The sequence below is a fragment of the Aedes albopictus genome, chromosome 3 (genome assembly GCF_035046485.1).
Source record: "Aedes albopictus strain Foshan chromosome 3, AalbF5, whole genome shotgun sequence".
In the NCBI taxonomy this organism is placed as follows: Eukaryota; Metazoa; Arthropoda; class Insecta; order Diptera; family Culicidae; genus Aedes; species Aedes albopictus.
In genome coordinates, this window is record NC_085138.1 from 149008157 (window position 1) to 149031693 (window position 23537).

At 35.8% G+C, this 23537-nt stretch overlaps 1 protein-coding gene across 4 annotated transcripts in view; it reads left to right on the top strand.

The window, feature by feature from the left end:
• The window catches only part of LOC109416416 (solute carrier family 12 member 1), a 304485-nt gene that overhangs the window by 274097 nt on the left and 6851 nt on the right, over nt 1-23537 (top strand). For 3 of the 4 annotated variants that reach the window (XM_062843069.1, XM_029871839.2, XM_029871840.2), the window contains 5 exons: nt 7234-7928; nt 7988-8792; nt 10397-10444; nt 19045-19139; nt 19341-19755. In XM_062843069.1, coding sequence (XP_062699053.1) covers nt 7234-7928; nt 7988-8792; nt 10397-10444; nt 19045-19139; nt 19341-19755 — 2058 coding nt within the window. The remainder of the gene's footprint in view (nt 1-7233; nt 7929-7987; nt 8793-10396; nt 10445-19044; nt 19140-19340; nt 19756-23537) is intronic. The other variant, XM_062843070.1, reaches the window with a different exon arrangement.

A 23537-nucleotide genomic window follows, 5' to 3' on the forward strand; every position in this document is an offset into this window, starting at 1 on the left:
AAGAAATTCAAGGAAGTTTCCTTTGCGATCTACGTCACTATTAACCCCATTAAATAGTAGCAAACTTATACCATTATTATAAATAACAAAACAAATCCTCCTGATAGTGCTACGAGTTGCCGTAAGCGGTCTTAAGTGGTCTTTAAGGAAACTATTTTAAGAAGACTCAAGCCATTTTATGTCGTAAAATATAAATGTGAGCGATTATTACAATAATCGGGTAAGTTGAACGGCAGTAGTATAGAGAAGAAACTATCGAAAGTTCGCGTGCAATACTGGAAATATGTTGTAATGTAAAACCCAATAAATTGGAGTGTTGTAATGTATTTGCATTTATTAGCGAAACGTTAAGATATGACGAAGCCACAGCTCGAATTTTCATGAGCACAAATCTGAAGAACCGAAAGTCCCTACCGAGAATGTGTTAGATGGACATATTAAGACAAATATAAAACTTAATCAGACTTGTCATATTGCGGCAAAAAAAAAAACGTTATTAGAACATATCCAACAAAATTGATATCAACATGTCAGATTTGTTTGAAAAGACAAAATATTTACTCAAATACGACTTTTTAATAAGAGATCATTGAAGACTAGTTTTTGGAATCATGAATATGACTTATACAAGACAACATTTGTTTTGAAAAACTTTGAAACAACTGTTATAGGACAAAATGATTAGTTTAAGACTTCTGATTATGTTTTCGGTGTTACTTGGGTTGCCAAGGTATTGTTTTCTCGAATTTGTTGAAAATATATAATGGAAAACATACTAAGATACAAAATTAAGTATGCTCAGATTCATATAGAACATGAATATGACATCACTAAGATGTTGCGCAGGCTCCACCTTCTGCGCTTTTTCAGTCGTGTAGCAGTCTGAAAATCGGTTTTATTGTTTCAAACCAAAACTTTGTCAAAAAAACTGATCATAATGGAGTCGAAATAATTTCTATAAGACAAGTTGTGTTACTTGGGAAACTACTTCTCTATATACAGCACACATGTACATATACAGGGTGTTAGGTTCGTGAGTGCAAACTTTTCAAAGGGTGACAGAGGACCATAAATGGTGAAAAAAATTGTTCTACGCATATGGTCAAATCTCAACCGTTACGTAGTTATTGAACTTCCCATGTTTTTGACTCTCATAGCCTTAACTGGCTATAACTTGAAAATGGTCAAACTTATCGCATTTTTTTTTACCCTTATCCGAAAGATTATTGAATTTTCTATCAAATGGCATCTTTGAATCGATTGGTTTAGTTAAATAACTTAGTTTTCTAGAGCAAAATTGCTCAAAATAGTGGGCTTTAATTTGTTTTTGTCAATTATCTTTGAAACATGCGTAATAAATTCAATTTTTTTCTTTGGCAAAGTTGTGGCCCCTGTTCTACTCTACATTTCGTACTTTGACATCAAACTTCTAGCTCTTATTGTTTTCTTGCAATTTCGATTTAAATGTGCGGCACAGTGCGCAAAAAAGTGCTTACTTTGACAGTTGCAAATTTATGACCTGAAATGAGATGTTTAAATCGAAATTGCAAGAAAATGATAAGAGATAAACGTTTGATGACAAAGAACAAATTGTAGAATAGAACAGGGGCCACAACTCTGCCAAAGAAAGAATTTTAATTAATTACGCATGTTTCAAAGTTAATTGACAAAAACAAATTAAAACCCACTATTTTGAGCATTTTTGCTCTAGAAAACTTAGTTATTTAACTAAAGCAATCGATTCAAAGATGCCATTTGATAGAAAATTCAATAATATTTCGGATAAGGGTAAAAAAATTGTGATAAGTTTGTCCATTTTCAAGTTATAGCCAGTTAAGGCTATGAGAGTCAAAAACATGGGAAGTTCAATATCTACGTAACGGTTGAGATTTGACCATATGCGTAGAACAATTTTTTTCACCATTTATGGTCCTCTATCACCCTTTGAAAAGTTTGCACTCATGAACCTAACACCCTGTATATATTATGTACACATACAGCCACCCCAAGACCAACAGCCCCGAACAGACACAGCTTACACAATGGACTTCCTCAAAGAGCTGATAAAAACTAAAAAAGACCAGAACTTCTTGATATCCCCAGGAACACTTCTGACACCACTTCTGGAACGCTACCGAAACTTATTAAAACCTAAAAAGTTTTATGGGAGTTCAAGGTGGTTTTAGGACGTTTCAAGAAACGTCTCAAAACCACCTTGAACTCCCTTAAAACTGCCATAACTTCTCGAGCAGAAGAGAATACCTTACAAATACTATGCATACTCTGCTTTAAAACCTCCAATTTTTATTGCTACCTACTTTATTCTAAAACAAAAGATCAATTTAATAATCCGAAATATTATTACTTTGTTATTCAATACCTTTTGGACATCAAATACAACACCTGAAATTTTAGGTATGCTGTTACTATTGAAATAACAAGACTTATTATTTCCTAGGTGTTATTCATTCAGATACGTTTTTTGTTATTTTTCGTTTTTGTTATTCTGCCTCTTATTAAATCCTAACGAAGGGTATCTCGAGGCATGATAGTATTTAAGAATAATACCTTGGTATGATATCACAGCGCAACATTTTTTTGTCTCAAGAGCAAGCTTATGTGTCTCTGAAGGATTTTGGGCCACTGAATCCGAATCCGGGCTCAGATTTGCTCCAACACGTCACAATTTTGAGCTATACCTCAATTTATAGGGTAAAATATGCGATTTTAGGCTTTTTTGACTGCAAGCCATTAAGCAAGGAAATGTTCTTTCTAAGCAATCAAAAGGTTAATTGGTCAATTAACATCTAAATTAACGACTCATGCAAAATATTTCGTTTTACCTAATCAAATTTGATAGATTAAAGCATTTTATGTTAGTATGAAAACTTGCATGCAACTTTTGGAGGGTGACTTGTATGGGAAATATCGTACCTATCATAAATCGCTTAAAACTATCAAATTCGATTTGGTAAAACGAAATATTTTGCATGAGTCATTAATTTAGATGTTGATTGACCAATCAACCTTTTGATTGCTTAAAAAAAATATTTCCTTGCTTAATGGCTTGTAGTCAAAAAAGCCCAAAATCGCATATTTTGCCCTATAAATTGAGGTATAGTTCAAAATTGTGACGTGTTAGAGCAAATCTGAGCCCGGATTCGGATTCAGCGGCCCAAAATCCTTCGGAGACACATAAGTTTGCTCTTGAGACAGACAAAAAGTTAATTTTTGTTACGCTGTGTATTTATTTGATATTCTATTCTGCTCGGGTTCTGAAACTCTTTTGAAATCACCATAAGTGCTCCTAAATCGCAAATTAATCCGTTGAAAACTCCTGAAACACTTCGACCCTGAAAATCCCTAAAACGCACTTCGCCATGAAACACACTAATACGCTTGCAACCTCGATGTAAACCAATGAAACACCCTCAAACCACCCTAGAAACAGCTAAAATTGCCCTGAAATTTCCTGAAAACCTTCTGAGACCCAGAGAGGCACTTCTGGAACGTCCCACAATCCACTTGAAACATCCTAAAATGCTCATGAATCCCCTTGGAACGCCCTGAAAAGTAATCTTAAACGCTCTCGGTAAGCCTTGAGAGGTATAGGGCACATAAAGAGGATGCAGTAGGCGCACGGATATTTAGCAAGACCATGCCAAGGGTGACGGATTCGATTCTCAGTCGGTCCAGGTCATGATAGAATTTGTTTTGTCTTTCTTGGGCATAGAGTATCTTCGTGCTTGCTGCACGATATATACATGAAAAATGTTCTATTACCAGGCATAAAAGTAGTATGCATCATAGTATACTAAGCTGAGAAGCAGATCCGTTAAACCTAGAAAAAGAAGAAACGCCACTTGAAACACTACTGAAACTCCTTGCACCTTCTGTGAATCGTTCTACAACGTCACTGAAACTCTTATGAAATCCCAAATTATTTCCCTTTAATTCTTAAAGCATGTGTAGTGCACTAAGAGTTTTGAGTAAAACTTTATCCCCAGTTCTAAACGTGAAACCCCTTAATCAGAGGGATTTTTGAAAATGTTAAGGAGTTTCAGTGGGTTTATGAAGTTTCAAGGAGGTTTAAGAGTGCTTCAGGAGGCCTGCAGTGAAATTCATAAGGTTTTAAATAACTTAAGAGAAGTTTCTGGAGACATCGGGGAAGATTCAGAGAGTTTAAGGAGTATTCAAGAAGGACTTCAGAAAAATGTGGAAAAAAGTTTGAGTGGGTTTCATGAAACACTGATAATACAACATGGGATTTTGAAAGAGCTATGGACCTATTCCTTGAACCCCTTTTGAAACCCCTATTAAACGCTCCAGGTATTCCCCTGAAAGTCCCTAAAAGTCCCTGAGACCTTTAATCTCCTCGTTTGCCCCCAAATATTAGGACCATCCTTTGTCGCATTTCATTTCATTCTTCCAAAGACCCCTGTTTGCCCACCTTAAACCATTATGTGATTCCCCAATTCTGATTGAACTCTGTGGCTTTCCCAAACTCACCTTAAAACTCTCTTGGCGCTTTCTCAAAGTCTTAGTCGCCAAATCTCTTCTTGCAACCTCATTTTTACGCGCTGATATAATATATGCCTCCCTTCCTCAGCTCTGTACAAAGTACAAAATTTCTCTCACTGTCTTCTGGCACATATTCCTCTCAGTGATCTCTTGTGATTCTTTTGAGAAAGGCTGCAACTATTTGCCCGACCAGAAGCACATAAAAAGATCATAACGAAATTATGACAACTGTTGTTAGAAATAACAATATTTGATATAATTTTGAAATAAGAAATTTTCCATGTGAATATCCATAACAAAATTATATTAACATTTGTTTAAATTTCAGTAACAAAATTATAACAAAACTTTTTTTCATTTATTCAAACAGATGTATAACAACATTTGTTATATTAGGCATTAAAATGTAATTGCGGCTAACATAATTTCGTAACATGTTTATTACAATGTCTGTTATATAACAAATAACAAAGATTGATAATTTTTGTTATTTTTGTTCCTCAAGCCAAGGGATTTAAAACAAAACTTGTAACAAATTTGTTCTGAAATATATAACAGAACTTGTTATATTTTTGTTATGATTACACAAGTTTAGTCTAACAAAATTTGATATAATCTTGTTATGATTATAGCTCAAATTGTTATATTTTTGTTTTAATTGATACGAGTTTTCTTAGAATTTTTGTTATTTTAACTACATGGGGTTATAAAACATGTACCTTTAATGTTTTATAACAACCATTGTTCCAATAATCATTGTAACAAAATAACACAATCTGTAATAATTTTGTTTTTCCCATCTAGTCGGGTGTCCAGCACTTAATGAAATGTTAATTTTTTGATGATGATGATGATGATGATGATGATGATGATGATAGTGGAGCGAACCTGGAGTGACGGTTAAAGTACGTGACTATCACGCCGAGGACCTGGAATCGAATCCCACTCCCGACAAACTCACAAAATGTGATTCCTTCCTTCGGAAGGATGGTAAAGCGTGGGTCCTGAAAACAATATTGAATTGAATTCTAGATGAACCTCCAAACTCTATGAATTCAAGAGTGAGAATTTCCTGCTGAATTTGCTTGTTTTTTTGTCTTAAGTTTTTGAAAGTATTTAAAAATTGGAATTTTTAATTCAGAAATATATTTGGAACCCTTGAGTTTGATTTTACTTGCACAGCCTACGATTTACTAAAATCGGTCAACACTAAAACTGATGTAACATTTTTAGAAGAAATCTAGCATGAATTTGGGGCAGATTATTTTGAAGAGTTTCAGTACGAATGTTTTGAGATGAGATATTCGCAAATTGAAATAAGGATGAATCCATGTCTGGGTTTACCGGGGATTTTCAAAAAAAATTATTGAAAGTTCTATTGAAAATAAAGCATTAAATTCCAACAGGAACATATCATGCATCCGTTATTTTTTTTTTCAATATTTTCTAATTTAGAAATTCCTCTTTGATTTTAGAGTCTTGTGGGAAATTCTTTTAGGTGACCGCCAGAACCAATTAGAACAAGTTCTTGTTAAGTTTTAATTCTCTATGGTGATTGACCAGCAACTCCTCCAGAGATTGGAGTAGGAATCCCCTAGAAATGTTTTTTTTTTTATCTGTATTAACGAGAGTTTTAGCCCTTGACTAGTTCATGTCGGGACCCACGCTTTACTTCCCTTCCGAAGAAAAAACCCAAATTTTCGTGAGTTCGTCGGGAGTGGGATTCGATGCCAGGCACTCGGCGTGAAAGGCATGCGCTTTAACCATTACACCAGGTCCGCTTCCCCCTATGAATTCTCTTTGGATTGGGCCTTGGTTCGGGCAAATAAACGACACCACCGATTGAGCTGCAAATTTTACTAGAAATTTCTCAAAAATTTCAACTATAAATTCTGCAGTTTCTCTATGAAATCTGGCATAAAATTCTACCATCAGATGACCGGCTCCAGAGGCCTCCATTTGGGACATCTGTGCCATCCAGTCCAATAGCTTTAAGAAAATTTCTTTTGTCACTGTTTTCACGTTAGAATTTGAAATCCATTATGAATTAATTTAGTGAATATCAATTTTTTTCTTGCTCGGCACATTGCTCTAGATTCAAATTACTCCACAACGACATTAATAGTTGCATTAAAACATTTTTGGTACGCACTTAGTTTGGAATACCGTGTTCGGTAAATTTTTGACGAAAATAGAACAGCTGTATGCAGCTACACTGCATTGTTTACCTTTTGCACCAGGTTTTGACTGTTGGTGTACCGAGCCTCAGTAAAATCGATTACCGAAGCTACCGAAATAGTTCTGCTGTTCTATTTTCGTCAAAAAAGTGCTGAACAGGCAATTCAGGATTGAGTGTGTAGAACGAACAATATTTTTTTTCATATATTTGAAAAAAAAACAAATATCGGGTCTGGGGCCATTAGGGCAGGGGGACCTGTTTTAGGGATTTGTTGATTTAACTCAAAAAATGATTGACTTAATTTTTGGGTCACGATCAGATACGCTATGTTCATAATCATAGTCAATCGGATTGAAATTACCTAAGTTATAGCCCAAAGTCCCCCTGCCCAAATGGTCTCTAATCCTATCCTCTGTATTAAGGGCCCTCACAACACTGAGGCCCCGGGCCCCCACATTTGTAGATCCAGCCCTGCATAGAATAGAGATTCCTGAGAGTAATTTTACCTTGAAAATGTCCATTTCTCTTCGCAGGTACGCTCCTCATGGAAAACCTCCAGCCCGACTACCGCCCGGTCAAGGGAACCCAACATGACTTCTTCTCGGTGTTTGCCATCTTCTTCCCGGCTGCGACGGGAATTCTGGCCGGTGCCAACATCAGTGGTGATCTGAAGGACCCCTCGAAGGCCATCCCCAAAGGTACCATCCTGGCCATCGTCATCACGTCCGCGTCGTACATCGGAATGGCCATCATGGCGGGGGCAACCGTGACGCGGGATGCCACGGGAAACCTTACGGACGTTGCGAATGGGTCGTGGGCGTTTGCTGAGTGTGCTCCTGAGGAGTGTGATTATGGTTTGCACAACTCGTTCCAGGTCATGGAATTGGTGTCGGCTTTCGGGCCGGTTATCTATGCCGGATGTTTCGCGGCTACGCTGTCATCGGCTTTGGCCAGTTTGGTGTCCGCGCCGAAGGTGTTTCAGGCACTGTGCAAGGATAAGCTGTATCCAAAGATTGGATGGTTTGGAAAGGGATTCGGGAAGAATAACGAACCTGTGAGGGGATACATTCTGACTTTTATCATTTCGGTGGCTGTCATTCTGATTGGAGAGCTGAATCTGATTGCTCCACTGATTTCGAACTTCTTCCTCGCTGCGTACTGCTTGGTGAACTTCAGTACCTTCCACGCCAGTTTAGCCAAACCTGTTGGTTGGCGACCAACGTTTAAGGTATCTCTCGTAATCTACATAAGTCTTCAGATGTTCTTTAACTCCCTTCTCCATTTCAGTATTACAACATGTGGCTCAGTTTGATTGGTGCCATCCTGTGCATTGCCGTGATGTTCTTGATTTCTTGGCCAACGGCCTTGATTACGTTTGCAGTTGTTCTTACTCTGTATCTATTCGTGTCCTACCGTAAACCGGACGTCAATTGGGGATCAACAACGCAAGCGCAAACCTACAAGAACGCCCTCATGTCCGTCCAACAGCTCAACAACGTGGAAGACCACGTCAAGAACTACCGACCGCAGATCTTGGTCATGTCTGGTCACCCCAGCAGTAGACCCCTCTTGGTTCACTTCTCCTACCTGCTGACCAAGAATCTCTCGCTGATGGTTTGTGGTCACGTAAACAAGGCCCAAACATCGCAGAAGTTCCGGAACTACCTACAACGGAAAGCCACCGATTGGTTCCGCAAGCACAAGGTCAAAGGTTTCTACACCTATGTGGACGATAATGACTTCGAAACTGGAGCTCGAGCTGCCATGCAAGCCAGTGGAATCGGTAAGCTCCGTCCCAATCTCTTGCTGCTGGGCTACAAGAACGACTGGAGAAAGTGCGACTCGGTGGAGCTGGAGCAGTACTTCAACGTGGTGCACAAGGCACTGGATATGTACTTATCGGTGGCTATTCTACGGGTTGCCAAGGGGTTGGATTACTCGCAGGTGCTCGGAGAGGATACGGCAGCGAAGCAAATTGCCGAAACACCAAGGACGCTGCTGCACAATGACAGTTCGAACGATCTGGCCGGTCAGAACAAGATCAATTCGCTGCATGGAAGCTGCGACTCGTTGAGTCGTAATATTTCGCAAGGTAGGTGATGGGGCGAAAAGTGGGGAGGGGTTTTGTACATATTGAGCATGTCTCGCGGGAAGAGTAATACGAACATGATTAATTGAGCATGGTCTAGTTTAGAGTATGCTAATAAATCAGCAGAATTGTCGTCTGAGTGAACTGTAGAGAACAAGAAAACAAGGAAACAAGAAGATAAGAGAACAAGAGGACAAGGGTTCAAGCAAACTAGAACTAGAAGACTAGAAGAGTAGAAGTCTAGAAGACTAGAAGACTAGAAGACTAGAAGACTAGAAGACTAGAAGACTAGAAGACTAGAAGACTAGAAGACTAGAAGACTAGAAGACTAGAAGACTAGAAGACTAGAAGACTAGAAGACTAGAAGACTAGAAGACTAGAAGACTAGAAGACTAGAAGACTAGAAGACTAGAAGACTAGAAGACTAGAAGACTAGAAGACTAGAAGACTAGAAGACTACAAGACTACAAGACTAGAAGACTAGAAGACTAGAAGACTACAAGACTAGAAGACTAGAAGACTAGAAGACTAGAAGACTAGAAGACTAGAAGACAAGAAGACTAGAAGACTAGAAGACTAGAAGACTAGAAGTCTAGAAGTCTAGAAGACTAGAAGACTAGAAGACTAGAAGATTAGAAGACTAGATAACTAGAAGACTATAAACCCAAAGTGTCAGAAGACCAGAAGACAATATGACCAGAAGACTAGAAGCACAGAATACAAGAAAACCAGTAGATCAGAATCCTAGAATGTCAGTAGTTTAGAACATCAGGAAACCAAAATCCCAGAAGACCAGTAAACCAGAATATCAGAGGACCAGGAAATAAGAAAGCAAGAAAACTAGATGGCCAGAAGACTAGACGAGAAGAAGACCAGAAGACTACAAGACTAGGAGACCAAAAACCAGATGACCAAAAGTTCAGAAGTCTACAAGAATCTGCTATTAGCAGATCAGATGACCAAAATCCCAGAAGACCAGAAGCCTAAAGAAGCAGAGGTTCAGAAAACCAGAAGATCAGTAGATTAGAGTATCAGAAGACCATTAGACCAGTTCATGATTTCACGACAGCTGATGGGTGCTATCGACTTAAATGTTTTCAATTTTACAACAGACCACGACTCTGAGGATTCCCCAAAATGTAAAAACCAAATAAAAAAGCTCACTCTTAATCCTTTTTCTTCTCTTTCTCTGTGTACGATTGGAATTCCACCAAACTGCAACCCCATGACCTGTCTGCACGCACGCACGCACGTACGAAACATACCAAAAACCGATACCCCGGAATGCGTGCCCGTCCGTTTGTTTGCCTTTGCATGAAAATTCCAAAACCAAATTCGCACATACATCCCTTGGCACGAATTAATTATATTGCTCCCGGGGCAACAAACGCGGGCAAACATAACCCTACCGCACCACGCCACACCACACCACATCACCACACTGCACACTCCCTACTCGAATGCTGGACGAATGCAAACAAACTGACATTGGATGGGTCCGAATCGAATCATCCACCGAAACTCGCACGTACGTATTGCATCCGTTTCGGGATAACTTGACCCCACCGATCCACCTGAACCATGATGATGATGGACCCCGCATGCAGGACCAGAACAAAACAACGTGCACGAGAAGAACGAAAAGAATCTCAAAGGTGAGTGTTCAATGTACATTGCACAGTTACTAGGGTGGGTCATTTCTATAATAAGAAAATGCTAACTTGTAATCTTGTACCGACTTTTCGAGCCCTCTAAGCAAAATACCCTCTTCGTGAAATCAGTTTGTTCCTTTCAATTTCGTCCTATTTTGCTTATCCTTTGACTGATACGCGTATTTCGACTACCACTTGTTATCTTCCTCAGTGTCAGTTATCCACTGACAGGATAAGCAAAATAGGGCGGAATGAGAAGGTACAAACTGATTACACTCAATCTAACCTGTAATCCCACCGGGCTAAGAACGGCGTAGCGCGACCCTTTTTCAATCCAAATGAAATTTTGCTCGTGTATGAGTTAAGCTTCTAACCGAAAACGGTTTGTTGGATTGAACTGATGTCTTGGAAGGAGTTTTAGGACATTTGAAAAACTTTTATAAAAAATACACTGAGAGTAATTTTCATCGCAAATTGAAATAAGATGTCACATAATTTTGATTTATTATAATGCTTACTCTTCGTTTTTTAATATTATTTTTCTGTAGAAAGCTGACTTCCAGCCTCAAGTAGCCTACGTTTATCGAATACAACCAACTATTTTTTTTCAAAATTTTTATTTTCCAAATTTTATAATTCAAATTTTAAAACAAGTAAAAGAAAAAAAACGATATTTTTTTTTGATGATGATTAACCTGGGCTTGTTAGGGGAATATCTGTAAATAAAAAGAAAATCGGGTTAAGTACGGTTCCTTTGAATTGCAGTAAGAATTTGCATCCTTTGGCAGATACGTATTTCGACCTCAACTGTAAGGTCGTCTTCAGTGTCTTGTACTTGACTCGAGTCAAGTACAAGACACTGAAGACGACCTTACAGTTGAGGTCGAAATACGTATCTGTCAAAGGATGCAAATTCTTAGTGGAATTCAAAGGAACCGTACTTAACCCGATTTTCTTTTTATTTATTGATATTTTTTTTATTTTTCACCAAAATAGATTCTTCATTCAGTTGCTAATTCAAAAAAACATACATTATTTTTTTTGCAAATTCAACCTATCTTAATGCTAGTTAGTTAGTTAGTCTTATTAGTAAAAATGAATTCAAAACCAATTTATATATCTGAAAAAAATCGATCTTTTTATACTTAAACAGCGTCAACACAAAATTATGCATATTGTTTTACATGGTCCAAATAATTTTATTTTTATTTATTTTTTCAATCGGCAGTGACTCAAGAAAGGTTGAATGAAGGAAAAAAAAATGTACATAGAATCTATTTTTGGTATAAAAAATACCAAAGATTTTTTTTTTTCCTTTTGCTTGTTTTGGAAATCAAAAAATAAAAAATCAAGAAAAAGTATTTGACTATCTTTGGCTTACTTTGAAGCTAGAAGTCCAACAAAAAGTTTGGAAGCGTTTGAAAGTAACGTCATCCCAGCCTGCCATTCAAACACCTATGGTCAATGATCATTGATCATTCGTGAGTCCGTATCCGAACTCCCTGACGCAGGTTCCAAAGGTGGACAAATCTCATCATGCGTCAAATCATACTTCATGGTTTCGAAAGATATTTCATTCTGTAGTGAATTTCGATCATTTGTAATACAGCTAACCAAGTTGCAAACGGCATTCAAGTTCCCCGGAAACCGTTTACGGTTCCCAGGCTCCGAAGGTGGATAAATCTTTCACATTCGACGTTCAATTTTACAAATTTATGCAAGCAGTGGAGTGTAGGCCAGTGCTGTCATGGTAAAATCAGAGCTTGTTATTCAAAGTTTACAAATTTAAGCGCCCCCAAAGAAATGCCTTCAACTATGGTGCCCAGTTAAGAATTATTCCGGGGATAATCTAAGGAGTGTATCGGAAACTAGCTATAAATCTTGAAAAAGCTCTATCTCGAAGCACTGTTGGTGTTTTTATTACGGTTCTTCTATGAAATCTTCATAATATAGTTAAGTTTAGAACAGCTTTAAAATATGGTTCTATGAGTGAACCACACAAAATAGCAATTTGCACAAAATGCATTTTTTTTTAAATTTTATTTGACCGTTTAAATCATTTGCGCTTGCTCTAAGGTCTTTGAAATAATCATCAAGGATTCACTTTTTGCTAGCTGCCAGAACTATATATCCCAGGATCAACATGGATTTTTCCCTAAGCGCTCCGTATCGACAAATTTAGTAGACTTTGTTACAACTTGTCTCCGTAACATGGATTCTGGACTTCAAGTCGATGCTGTATACACCGATCTCAAAGCTGCCTTTGACAGAGTAGATCACGGCATTCTACTAGCTAGGCTGAAAAACATTGGTATGTCATCGCCCTTCGTCTGCTGGTTTAGCTCATATCTCACCGACCGCGCACTGTGTGTTGAAATTGGATCCGCTCGATCTGCAGTTTTCACCAATATATCCGGAGTTCCACAAGGGAGTAATCTTGGGCCATTGCTCTTCATCATTTTTATAAATGAAGATGAAATGCTGCTTCCACCTGGATTTCGCTTGTTTTATGCAGACGATGTAAAGATCTACATGGTGATCAGAGGCCTCGAGGATTGCTGGAATCTACAGAAACTGATCGATAAGTTCGAAGGATGGTGCTCTAGGAATTATCTCACTCTTAGTATTAGTAAATGTAACGTTATTTCGTACAGTCGTAAGGCTAAGCCCTTATTGTTTCCTTACACTATTGCCGGTCTTCAATTAGAACGTGTTCACCAAGTTAAAGATTTGGGTGTTACATTGGACTGCGCACTCACTTTTCGCGGACATTATACCGATATTATTTCTAAGGCTAATAGACAACTTGGATTCATTTTTAAAATTTCAAATGAATTCCGTGATCCATTGTGCTTACGATCATTGTATTGTTCGCAGGTAAGATCTGTTTTGGAGTCGGCTCTGATTGTTTGGTGCCCATATCATGCAAATTGGATCACCCGAATTGAGTCGATTCAAAAAAAGTTTGTTAGATACGCACTTCGGAATCTTCCCTGGAATGATCCTTTAAATCTTCCTTCGAACGATAGTCGATGTCGTTTGCTTGGACTGGATACTCTTGAATGTAGACGCTTCAATGCTCAGGCGATATTCATAGCGAAAGTTTTACAAGGCAAGGTAGACTCTTCCGTAATACTTAACGAAATTAACTTATATGCACCGGAACGACAACTTCGGCAACGAGACTTTCTACAGCTCGGTTCATGGAACGCCCAGTATGCTCAACACGATCCAATAAGATTCATGTGTGCTTCTTTCAATAGGGTTTTTGAAATATTTGACTTTAACTTATCAATCGACTCATTTCGAAGTAGGCTTAATAATAATAGTCATTAAGGTTTTTAAATGTAACTGTGAAATGTATTTTGTTTTGTTTAATGTTAATTTAGTTCATTAAGACTAAAAAATGTCAGATGAATGTAAATGTGTAAATGTGAATAAATGTAAATTTGCATTTGCACATGCTTAATAATTTGTAGCGAACAAAATTTGTACAGAGAAAAATCTGGAAAACAATGATTACTACTAGCAGTTATGTACACATAACATACCACTTAATATCGACTTTTAAAATTCCTATTTTGGATAAAAACCTCCAACATTAAGAAAATAATCTATCCCAAAACACCTACTTTTTGGTCGAACGTTGACACTAGGTTTTAAATAACTTCAGAGGTTCTATAATTCCGTTTACTGGTAAAACTATCTCTCCAAAAAATTTAAATACATGCCCAATTAAAAAAAATACGAATTTTCAACTTTATGTATTTTTTATTTGCGTAATCGTTCTTTGAAAACGCATTAAAAAAGCGTATCTCAAAATGGCCTTTTTCATTTTTTAAGCATTGCGCTAAACTGCGGAGAAAATTTTTCTTGATAAAAATATTTTTTCTATATCATGAGTATTCTGGAAAAGAATATATTTGCGCAAAATTTTTCAATTTTTTTGGTAGTGTACAAAATTTTAAAAACATATGTGCAATCTTATGATAAAAGTCGACGTTCAATGATTATTTTTTAAAAATCAGAAACACAATTTCAAGAACATCTGTAAAGAAAGCCCTGATGAAATTCCTAAAAAATGCTACGAGACAAACCAGCCATGGGCTGAAAGTCTCGTTAATAAAGACAATAATAATAATTCCTAAAAATCTATGAAGGATTTTTTTCAATGAATAGTAGAAGTTTTGGAGAAATGTCTAGAGGATCCTCTCACAATGAAGACTTTTCGAAAGGAATTCCTTGAGAATTTTTCAAAAAAATCCTTGTAGCAATATCGAAAGAAATCTAGGAAAGGCTTTATAAAATAGTTCCTGAATTAATTTCTGGGGCAATCTCTTGAAATCTTTGGGATCATCTATTTAGTACGTCACGCTAAAATTAGGAATTTTCGACCCACCTCCCCCCTTCGTGCGGGATTTTCATATACTTAATACACTGATTGACACACTTTCACAAACGCCCTTTCCCCTCTAAGCATGACGTACTCAATCGATGATTCCATTGAAGGAAATTCTAAGGTAAACTAAGAATTTACTAAAGGAATCAAAAAGAGAAATATCCGTCGGCATTCATGGCTTAAAAATTCCCTGGAACATTTTCTGCAGGAATCATTGAAGAAACTTCTGAAGAAATACCTGGAGGATTTTGGATGAATTTCTGGAACATTCACAAGGGCAAATATTCGTTGATTCCTGATTGCTTTGGCACGAATACCACAATTCTTGAGAAACTCCTGGTGGAATTTCAGGGGAAACTTCCCAAGAAAATGCTAAAAAAACTTTCGGGTGAATTGTTTAAGAATTTCCGGGAAATTCCTGGAAGAATCCCAGGAGAAAATCTCAAAGATCTCGCTGAGGAATTTCCGAGAAACCGTGAAACCAATATGCGATGGAAAAATTTCCAAGGAGCTCTTGGAGAAATTCCCGTAGATCTCTTGTAGAACTTTTTGAGGAATTTTGGGAGATATTTTTAAGAAACCCCTGCAGCAATTCTCAGTGAACTTCCTGTGGCACTCCTGCAGAAGTGCTAGGAAAAAATTCAGGAACAACACTCGACGAACTCTTGTAGAAGTTCTCGAGGAATATGTTGAAGATTTCCTGAGGAAATCCAGAAGGAAAAAATAAGAGAGAAAATGAAAAGAAAACAAAAATCCTACAATATCTTGCATAAACTAAAAAAAACTTGCAGTAATTACAGTTGAAACCTAGAGCATTCTTAGAACGAACTCTTTTAAGAATCCTTAAAAAACCTCAAGGAGAAACATATGGAAAACCATTAATAATTCTAGATTTTTTTTTTTTGCTGGAACTGCGGGAATCTCTGAAGAAGCTTCAATGGGAATCGCGAAAAAACTTCTGGGAACAACTCACTCAAAGTGCAATTTTTTTTTCGGTAATACCAATCCGTGTGGTCAATTATGAATTTTAAATAATTCAACAGATGGGTTCAAATCTCGCCTGAACTGTTGATTTTTTCCCAATTTAACCAATAAAATACCCATCTGTACATATGTACGTTGAGTTATTTGAAATTCATTCTAGGAGCAGTTGCAGACTCCTTCCTAGCAACTTTTTTTTAGTAAATAGACTGGAAGAAGTTTTTAAAACTACTATAAAACCAAAATGAAATGTGTTATTTATTTATTTAATTAACTATTTATTTATTTATTTGTTGATAAAAAATCTAAAACACCTAATATTGGTCTTAATAAATGTTTTAAATTTTATGACGGTTCTCAAAACCTCTTCAAGACTAATTGGTCTTAATCTTCCGTAACTCACGCGTTTGGCCAACACCGTCAGCACCACGATAATGCTGAGTACAAAAAGCGAGAATTTTTCAACGTGTTGTACAAAATACAACAGCGCGATCTCTCTAAGGTTAAAAATGTACTTGGGCTGGATGAAAGAGTTCAGAATGAATCCTATTCCGTGTAACGAGAATGTCATCATCATATCTAGAAAAAAATTAGATGTCATTTCTTAATATGATATTGGTGAGATATTCAAAAAGTTGTCAAATACACAGCGTAACAAAAATTAACTTTTTGTTTGTCTCAAGAGCAAACTTATGTGTCTCTGAAGGATTTTGGGCCGCTGAATCCGAATCCGGGCTCAGATTTGCTCTAACACGTCACAATTTTGAGCTATACCTCAATTTATAGGGCAAAATATGCGATTTTGGGCTTTTTTGACTGCAACCCATTAAGCAAGGAAATATTTTTTTTAAGCAATCAAAAGGTTAATTGGTCAATCTACATCTGAAGCAACGACTCATGCAAAATATGTCGTTTTACCAAATCGAATTTGATTGTTTTCAGCGATTTATGTTAGATATGATATTTCCCATACAAGTCACCCTCCAAAAGTTGCATGCAAGTTTTCATACTGACATAAAATGCCTAAATCTATGAAATTTGAATAGGTAAAACGAAATATTTTGCATGAGTCATTAATTAAGATGTTAATTGACCAATTAACCTTTTGATTGCTTAAAAAAATATTTCCAAGCTTAATGGCTTGCAGTCAAAAAAGCCCAAAATCGCATATTTTGCTCTATAAATTGGGGTATAGCTCAAAATTGTGACGTGTTAGAGCAAATCTGAGCCCGGATTCGGATTCAGCGGCCCAAAATCCTTCGGAGACACATAAGTTTGCTCTTGAGACAAAAAAATGTTGCGCTGTGATATCTGCTCAATGTCTCATCGTGATGATTCCAAAATGTGTACTTAATTTGATTTTTGGAAAGTCTTGTGCAACCCACCGTGGTACAGTCACTCATGAATCACAAGGTAAGAAGTTCGATTCCGGTTGCCGGTTGATATTAGTTTGATGTTCTACAGCCCAGATCTCCCCAGATTATAGTTTGATCTTATAATATCAAAATATTATTATTACTATTTATTAACGACACTTTACCATTATTGTGGCATTCGTGTCATGAGGAAATATGTAATATCAAAATATGATTTCATAATGTTCTTCCCCATACTTATATTTTATCTCTTATGGGGATTTTTTTTATTATCGTAGAGGTTTGGGCCGAAGGGTCTCAGATTTTCAAGGAACTTTTTCCAAGAGGCAGGGCTCATGGATATATGAACAAAAAAAATGTGGAAAATTCAGGGCCGCCTATTTTCCCGGAAAAATATTTTTGAGAAGGTTATTTTATAAGCTTTAATCGCTGAAATTTTAGGAATGCACTTCTTTTCGTTTTTTAGTTATGGCCAATTTTGTTGAAAAATGTCCAAATGTGCCATAAAAGCCTTTTCTTTGAAAAATCATAACTCAAGAACAAAGCATCGTAGAACAAAGTTTTTTGATGAAAATGTAAGCAAATTTTCTCAGGAATAAAAAAAAATATGAAATGGAAAAAGTTTTCCACAAAATTTCTCACCATTGTTCACCGTCATAAAGAAAAGCCGGAAAAACTATGTCCGAACTTGTGGAAAATTAAAAAAAAAATTGAGAAGGTAATTTCATAAGCTTTGATCGCTGAAATTTTTGGTATGCACTTAATTTTCGTTCTTGAGTTATGGCAAATTTTGTGAAAAATGACCATATAATATAGGCTTACATGGTCATTTTCACATAATTGACCATAACTCAGTAACGAGAAAAATGTACATTCCAAAAATTTCGCACGAAATTGGGCCGAAAGGTCTCAGATTTTCATGGAACTTTTTCCACACGAAACGACCAAAAATTCGTAAATTCCCCTATTTGGGAAGAGCTGACAAATAGAGGAATTAACGTATCTTCGGTAGTTTCGTGCCATTCGTCATGTTTTTTTATTGTTGAACTTGATCATGTTGGCCTTAAACATTTTCCAACCAAGTTTTAGAAAATTTGGTCGGCGAAACCCCCTCACAACGAAGAGAACAAGTCACCATGCCTGCATATCACTTTCTGTAAATAAAACAAAATTTAAAACAGCATTGTCGGTAACAAGATTCAGTTTTATTTTTGTCACATCTAAACTTTGAAATATCCAGCACAAAAATCATACTTTGATCTTTAGAAAAAAATGATCTCTAATAAGGATGACTATTACGCTGAAGATCTGAGATTGAAGCGCACTTCCGACAAGCTCACAAAATGCGAGTTCTTCCTTCGGAAAGGAAGCAAAGCGTGAGTCCCAAGATTAACTAGCCTAGGGCTAAAAATCTGATTAATACAGACTTTAAAAACAAAGAAGTGTGTAGTTCTATTTTTAAGTTGTTGTAAATGACATATGGGTTACTTCGTTTTTATTTCAATATGCACGTAGCAGAATGATGGTCCAAAGCATATCTTGATCCACCCTTATCCATAACCAAAGCATGTGTTCGTCACCTGACGGAATGGCCACCATATATGTCTGTCGGTTTTTCTGTGGCCATGCAGTCAAACGCAGACGAAAAATAAAAACGCATGATACGTCTACAGCATCGAATAACAATTAATTCTCGGTTGTACACACAAGCTACAATACTGGCGCGAGCAATTCATTAAATTTATATCACCCACAACTCAGTAATACTACACTCCTACACTCCACTAGTCGGATATTGTCCATGCACCTTACTGATGTATACATACATGTTTGCTTACTCTCAACAGCCAGCAGCACCAGCGATTTGACCGCCGGAACGCCACGTATGCAGACCGTGTCCGGAATGCCCGACCCCATGGATATTAATGCGAAACTTTTGAACGTGAGTATTCCACACATGGATGGTTGTTGGTTTTGGGGTGTTTGCCTGGGTGTTACTCTCTTTCAATAGAGATGTCGGTCTAAATTTCATCTACTATTGTTGTTATGTTGGTTTATATGTTTGGATATCAAACATCTATTAAAATTAGCTAAAGCGTTCATCTGTTCTATGCTTCCAATACATTTTGTCAAACGATTGCAGGAGACCAACAACCGTTCGCTGAAACGCACCAACAATGATCCGGCCCTACTCTATCGCGGCCCAGGCGGTGCCGAGTTGCCCAAGGAAGTCCTGGACGAGCTAACGCAATTCACAAGCAAAAAGAAGCACGGCGTTATCGATGTCTACTGGCTGTACGACGACGGTGGTCTGACCCTCCTCCTTCCGTACATCATCAGCACCCGGCGCAATTGGAGCTCCTGTAAGCTGCGGGTGTTTGCCCTGGCCAACCGGAAAGCCGAGATGGAGTTCGAACAACGGAATATGGCCAGTTTGTTGGCCAAGTTCCGAATTGACTATTCAGATCTGACGCTGCTGCCGGACGTGAACAAGAAACCATCCCAAACCATGGCCGGTTTCTTCAAGGAGCTCACTCGGGACTTTACCGGGGATGATGGTGAGTTAATTTACATTTCCACAACTTTCTAAATGCAATGTTATTCTGGGAAGCCAAAATGCTTGACTGTTTCGAGGTTAGGAATAACCAACATTTGAATTTGGGATGAAAGAATTTAGTAGCTCTATCTAAATTACTTGCAGTATTAGTCTGAGGTCGTTTTCTGCGATAATCTTACTTATTTAAAAATCTGTTTTTTTTTTCAACTTCCTTTCGGGTATTACAATTTTTCTTACAATTTAAGTAAGGGGGGTGCTTCGACTTTAGAGAATCATTTTTTTTTGTGCTTCTACATTTTTAATTTGTTAATTTTAATGTAACAGTGTTCAGCTCCTATGACGCTTTTTATTAACACTCAAACGCCGATGCCTAAAAAAAAGTTGGAACGCTTATTTCAACCTTCTATATCTCGGCCGTTACAAGTCCGATTTCAAAAATTTTTTAGCAATGAATTTTTTAGGATCTCTGGATGAGTATACACGTTTTGAAAATTCTCTCTGATCAAAATTCTAATTTCCAGTACTAAAAAACCCGGAGCAAGTCGTTGTAAATTTCGTATGATTTTTATGTTCGAGCAGAACCTTAAATTTATCGCGATGACCACATGATTTTTTTATGGTAAATAGCCCACACGAGTGTAATAAAGCTATCAATGTGATTTAAGTGATTATTTATCACTCAAAGCACTGCAATATATTCACAAAACTACGTATAATACAGAGAAAACCATATTTTCTTTTCTAACTTTAAATTTGTCGCGATGACCAATGTATTTTTTTATTTTAAAATGTGCGCATATACTTAAGGAAGAAATTCTCAGAACATTGTTGATATTTTTCTCTTCAAAGAACTACAAAAAATTCAGATAATTATGATTATTATGATTATTATATTATGATAGGAAAAATATACAATTTTGTTATAACTTCAAACTAATCTCAATTTTCCATACATTTTATAATATAAATTTTTTGTATATTTATCCAGAACAAGTTTGCAGAACATTATTGATGTAAATCTGGCAGAAGAACTACAAAAATTCAGAAAACTATGAATTTTTCAGGAAAAGTATACTATATCGTTATAACTTCAAATTAATCTCGAATTCCCATACATTTTATGATTTTAAAATATTTGTGTATTTACCCAGAACAACTTTGCAGAACATTATTGATATAAATCTGGCCAAAGAACTACAAAAATTCAGAAAACTACGAATTTTTGAGGAAAAATATACAATTTAGTTATAATTTTAAACTAATCTCCAAAACGCATACATTTTATGATTTTAAAATATTTGCGTATTTATCCAGAACAAGTTTGCAGAACATTATTGATGTAAATCTGGCAGAAGAACTACAAAAATTCAGAAAACTACGAATTTTACAGGAAAAATATACAATTTCGTTATAACTTCAAACTAATCTCGAAATCTCATACATTTTATGGTTTTAAAATGTTTGTGTATTTTTCCAAAACAAGTTTTCAGGACATAATTGAAATAAATCTGGTCAAAGAACTACGAAAAATTCAGAAATTTATGAAACTAATCTCGAATTCCCATACATTTTATGATATTAAAATATTTGTGTATTTATCCAGAACAAGTTTGTATTGTTGATTGTTTTCACTTCAAAGAACTATAAAAAATCAGAAAACTACGAGTTTTTCAGGAAAAATATACAATTTCGATATAAACCCAGAAAACAACGATTTTTATTAGCAGAAATACACATTTTTGATATAACCTGAAATTGATTTCAATTTCTCATATATTTTATGATTTTAAAATATTTCCGTATTTATCCAAAACAAGTTTGCAGAACATTATTGATGTAAATCTGGCCAAAAACTACAGAAAATTTAGAAAACTATGATTTTTTCAGGAAAAATATACAATTTTGTTATAATTTCAAACCAATTTTAAATTCCAATACATATTATGATTTTAGAATATTTTCGTATTTATCCAGAACATGCTTGCAGACCATTATTGGTATAAATCTGGCCAAAGAACTACAAAAATTCAGAAAACTACGATTTTTTCAGCAGATATGCATAATTTTGATATAACCTCAAATTGATTTCAATTTCTCATACATTTTATGATTCTAAAATATTTGCGTATTTATCCAAAACAAGTTTGCAGAATATTGTCGATAGTTTTCTCTTCAAAAAATAACACAATATTCAGAAAACTACGATTTTCTCAGGAAAAATATACAATTTTCATATAACCTCAAATTGATCTCCAAAACGCATACATTTTATGATTTCAAATATTTGCATATTTACCCAAAACAAGTTGGCATTACATTGTTGATAGTTTCCTCTCCAAAGAACTACAAAAAAAATCAGAAAACTACGAATTTAAAAAGAAATCTTGTTCCGTATAAATATGCAACTTTTTTTAAATCATAATATGTATGGGATATTTAAATATTAAAATTGATTATAACTGGTTATTATTAAAATGCACGTCATCGGAAAAAATGAATTTTTTCTGAATTTTTGTACTGCTTTTGCCAGCATAATATCAACAGTGGTTTGCTTCGGAAAAATGGGCATTTTTTTTAATCATAAATTTTGGATGCATAACGCAAATATTTTAATATCATAAAAGGAATTGAGAATTGAGATCTACTTGAAGTTATAATAAAAATTGTATATTTTTTTTTTTTGAAAAATTTATAGTTTCTGATTTTTTGTAGCTCTTTGAACAGAATTATATCAATCTTATGTTATAAAAAAATTATAAATTATCCGGAAATATTCATAGTTTCTTGATTTTTTGTATTGTTTTTGTCCGAATTATATCAACAATGTTCTGCAAATATATTTTAGATAAATACGCAAATACATGGAATATTGAAAACAATTTGAAATTATAACAAAACTAGCTGTACCCGGCAAACTTTGTCTTGCCTACTGCGTTTTTTGACGTTTCAAGTCCCTAGTCAAGTCAAGTCCCCGTTCAAAATGCACGAAAACCCGATTTTCAAAAGACTCAATTTTTCCATGTTTATTTTTTTTTTGGTCTCATAAACTTGCTTTGGGTGAAAACTAACATGACAAAACTCAGACGACTCAAACCGGACCATCCGTTCGCAAGTTGTGCGCGGCCCCTATATATATGTAGGGGATGGCCAAAATGTTTGGGATAGGCAACTTTTTTTTCTCTCACAAAAAAGTTCAACATGCTATAACTTTTTATAGAGCGCATCAAAAAATCTCAAATTTTGACTGTTTGTCAACCTACTATATGTGCATCATTGGTACAAATTTGGGCTTGATTGATTAATATTTCGCAAAGTTAGAACCGTTCGGGTAAAACACTATTTTTTAGACAACTCATTTTTGAGCTGTCATATCTCGGAAACCGAACGTACACTAACAATATGTAAATGCTTCACAAACTATTAAAACATAGGTACTTTTTAAACGTTGAAAAAAGTTATCATTGATTGACACTTTTTGGATTTTTCTCGAAAAATGTAATTTTTTTACATTAATGTCAATAAATTTTAGTGTTGATATCCAAAGATTTTCCACTTCTGTTCTCAAGTTATCTCTAATCAGATATATTCGAGCCTATTTAGATTGAAGAAAGAACACATTTAGTAATTTTTGTGTGGTATTGTAAATTTGACTGATTTTCCTCTATATGGGTATAACTTAATTCGCCGTGAGAAAATATTACATTTCATAACGTCGTATTAAGTATCAATATATTGTTGATAAACGTTAAAAAATTCATTCAATTCGGTTTACTGGTTTCCGAG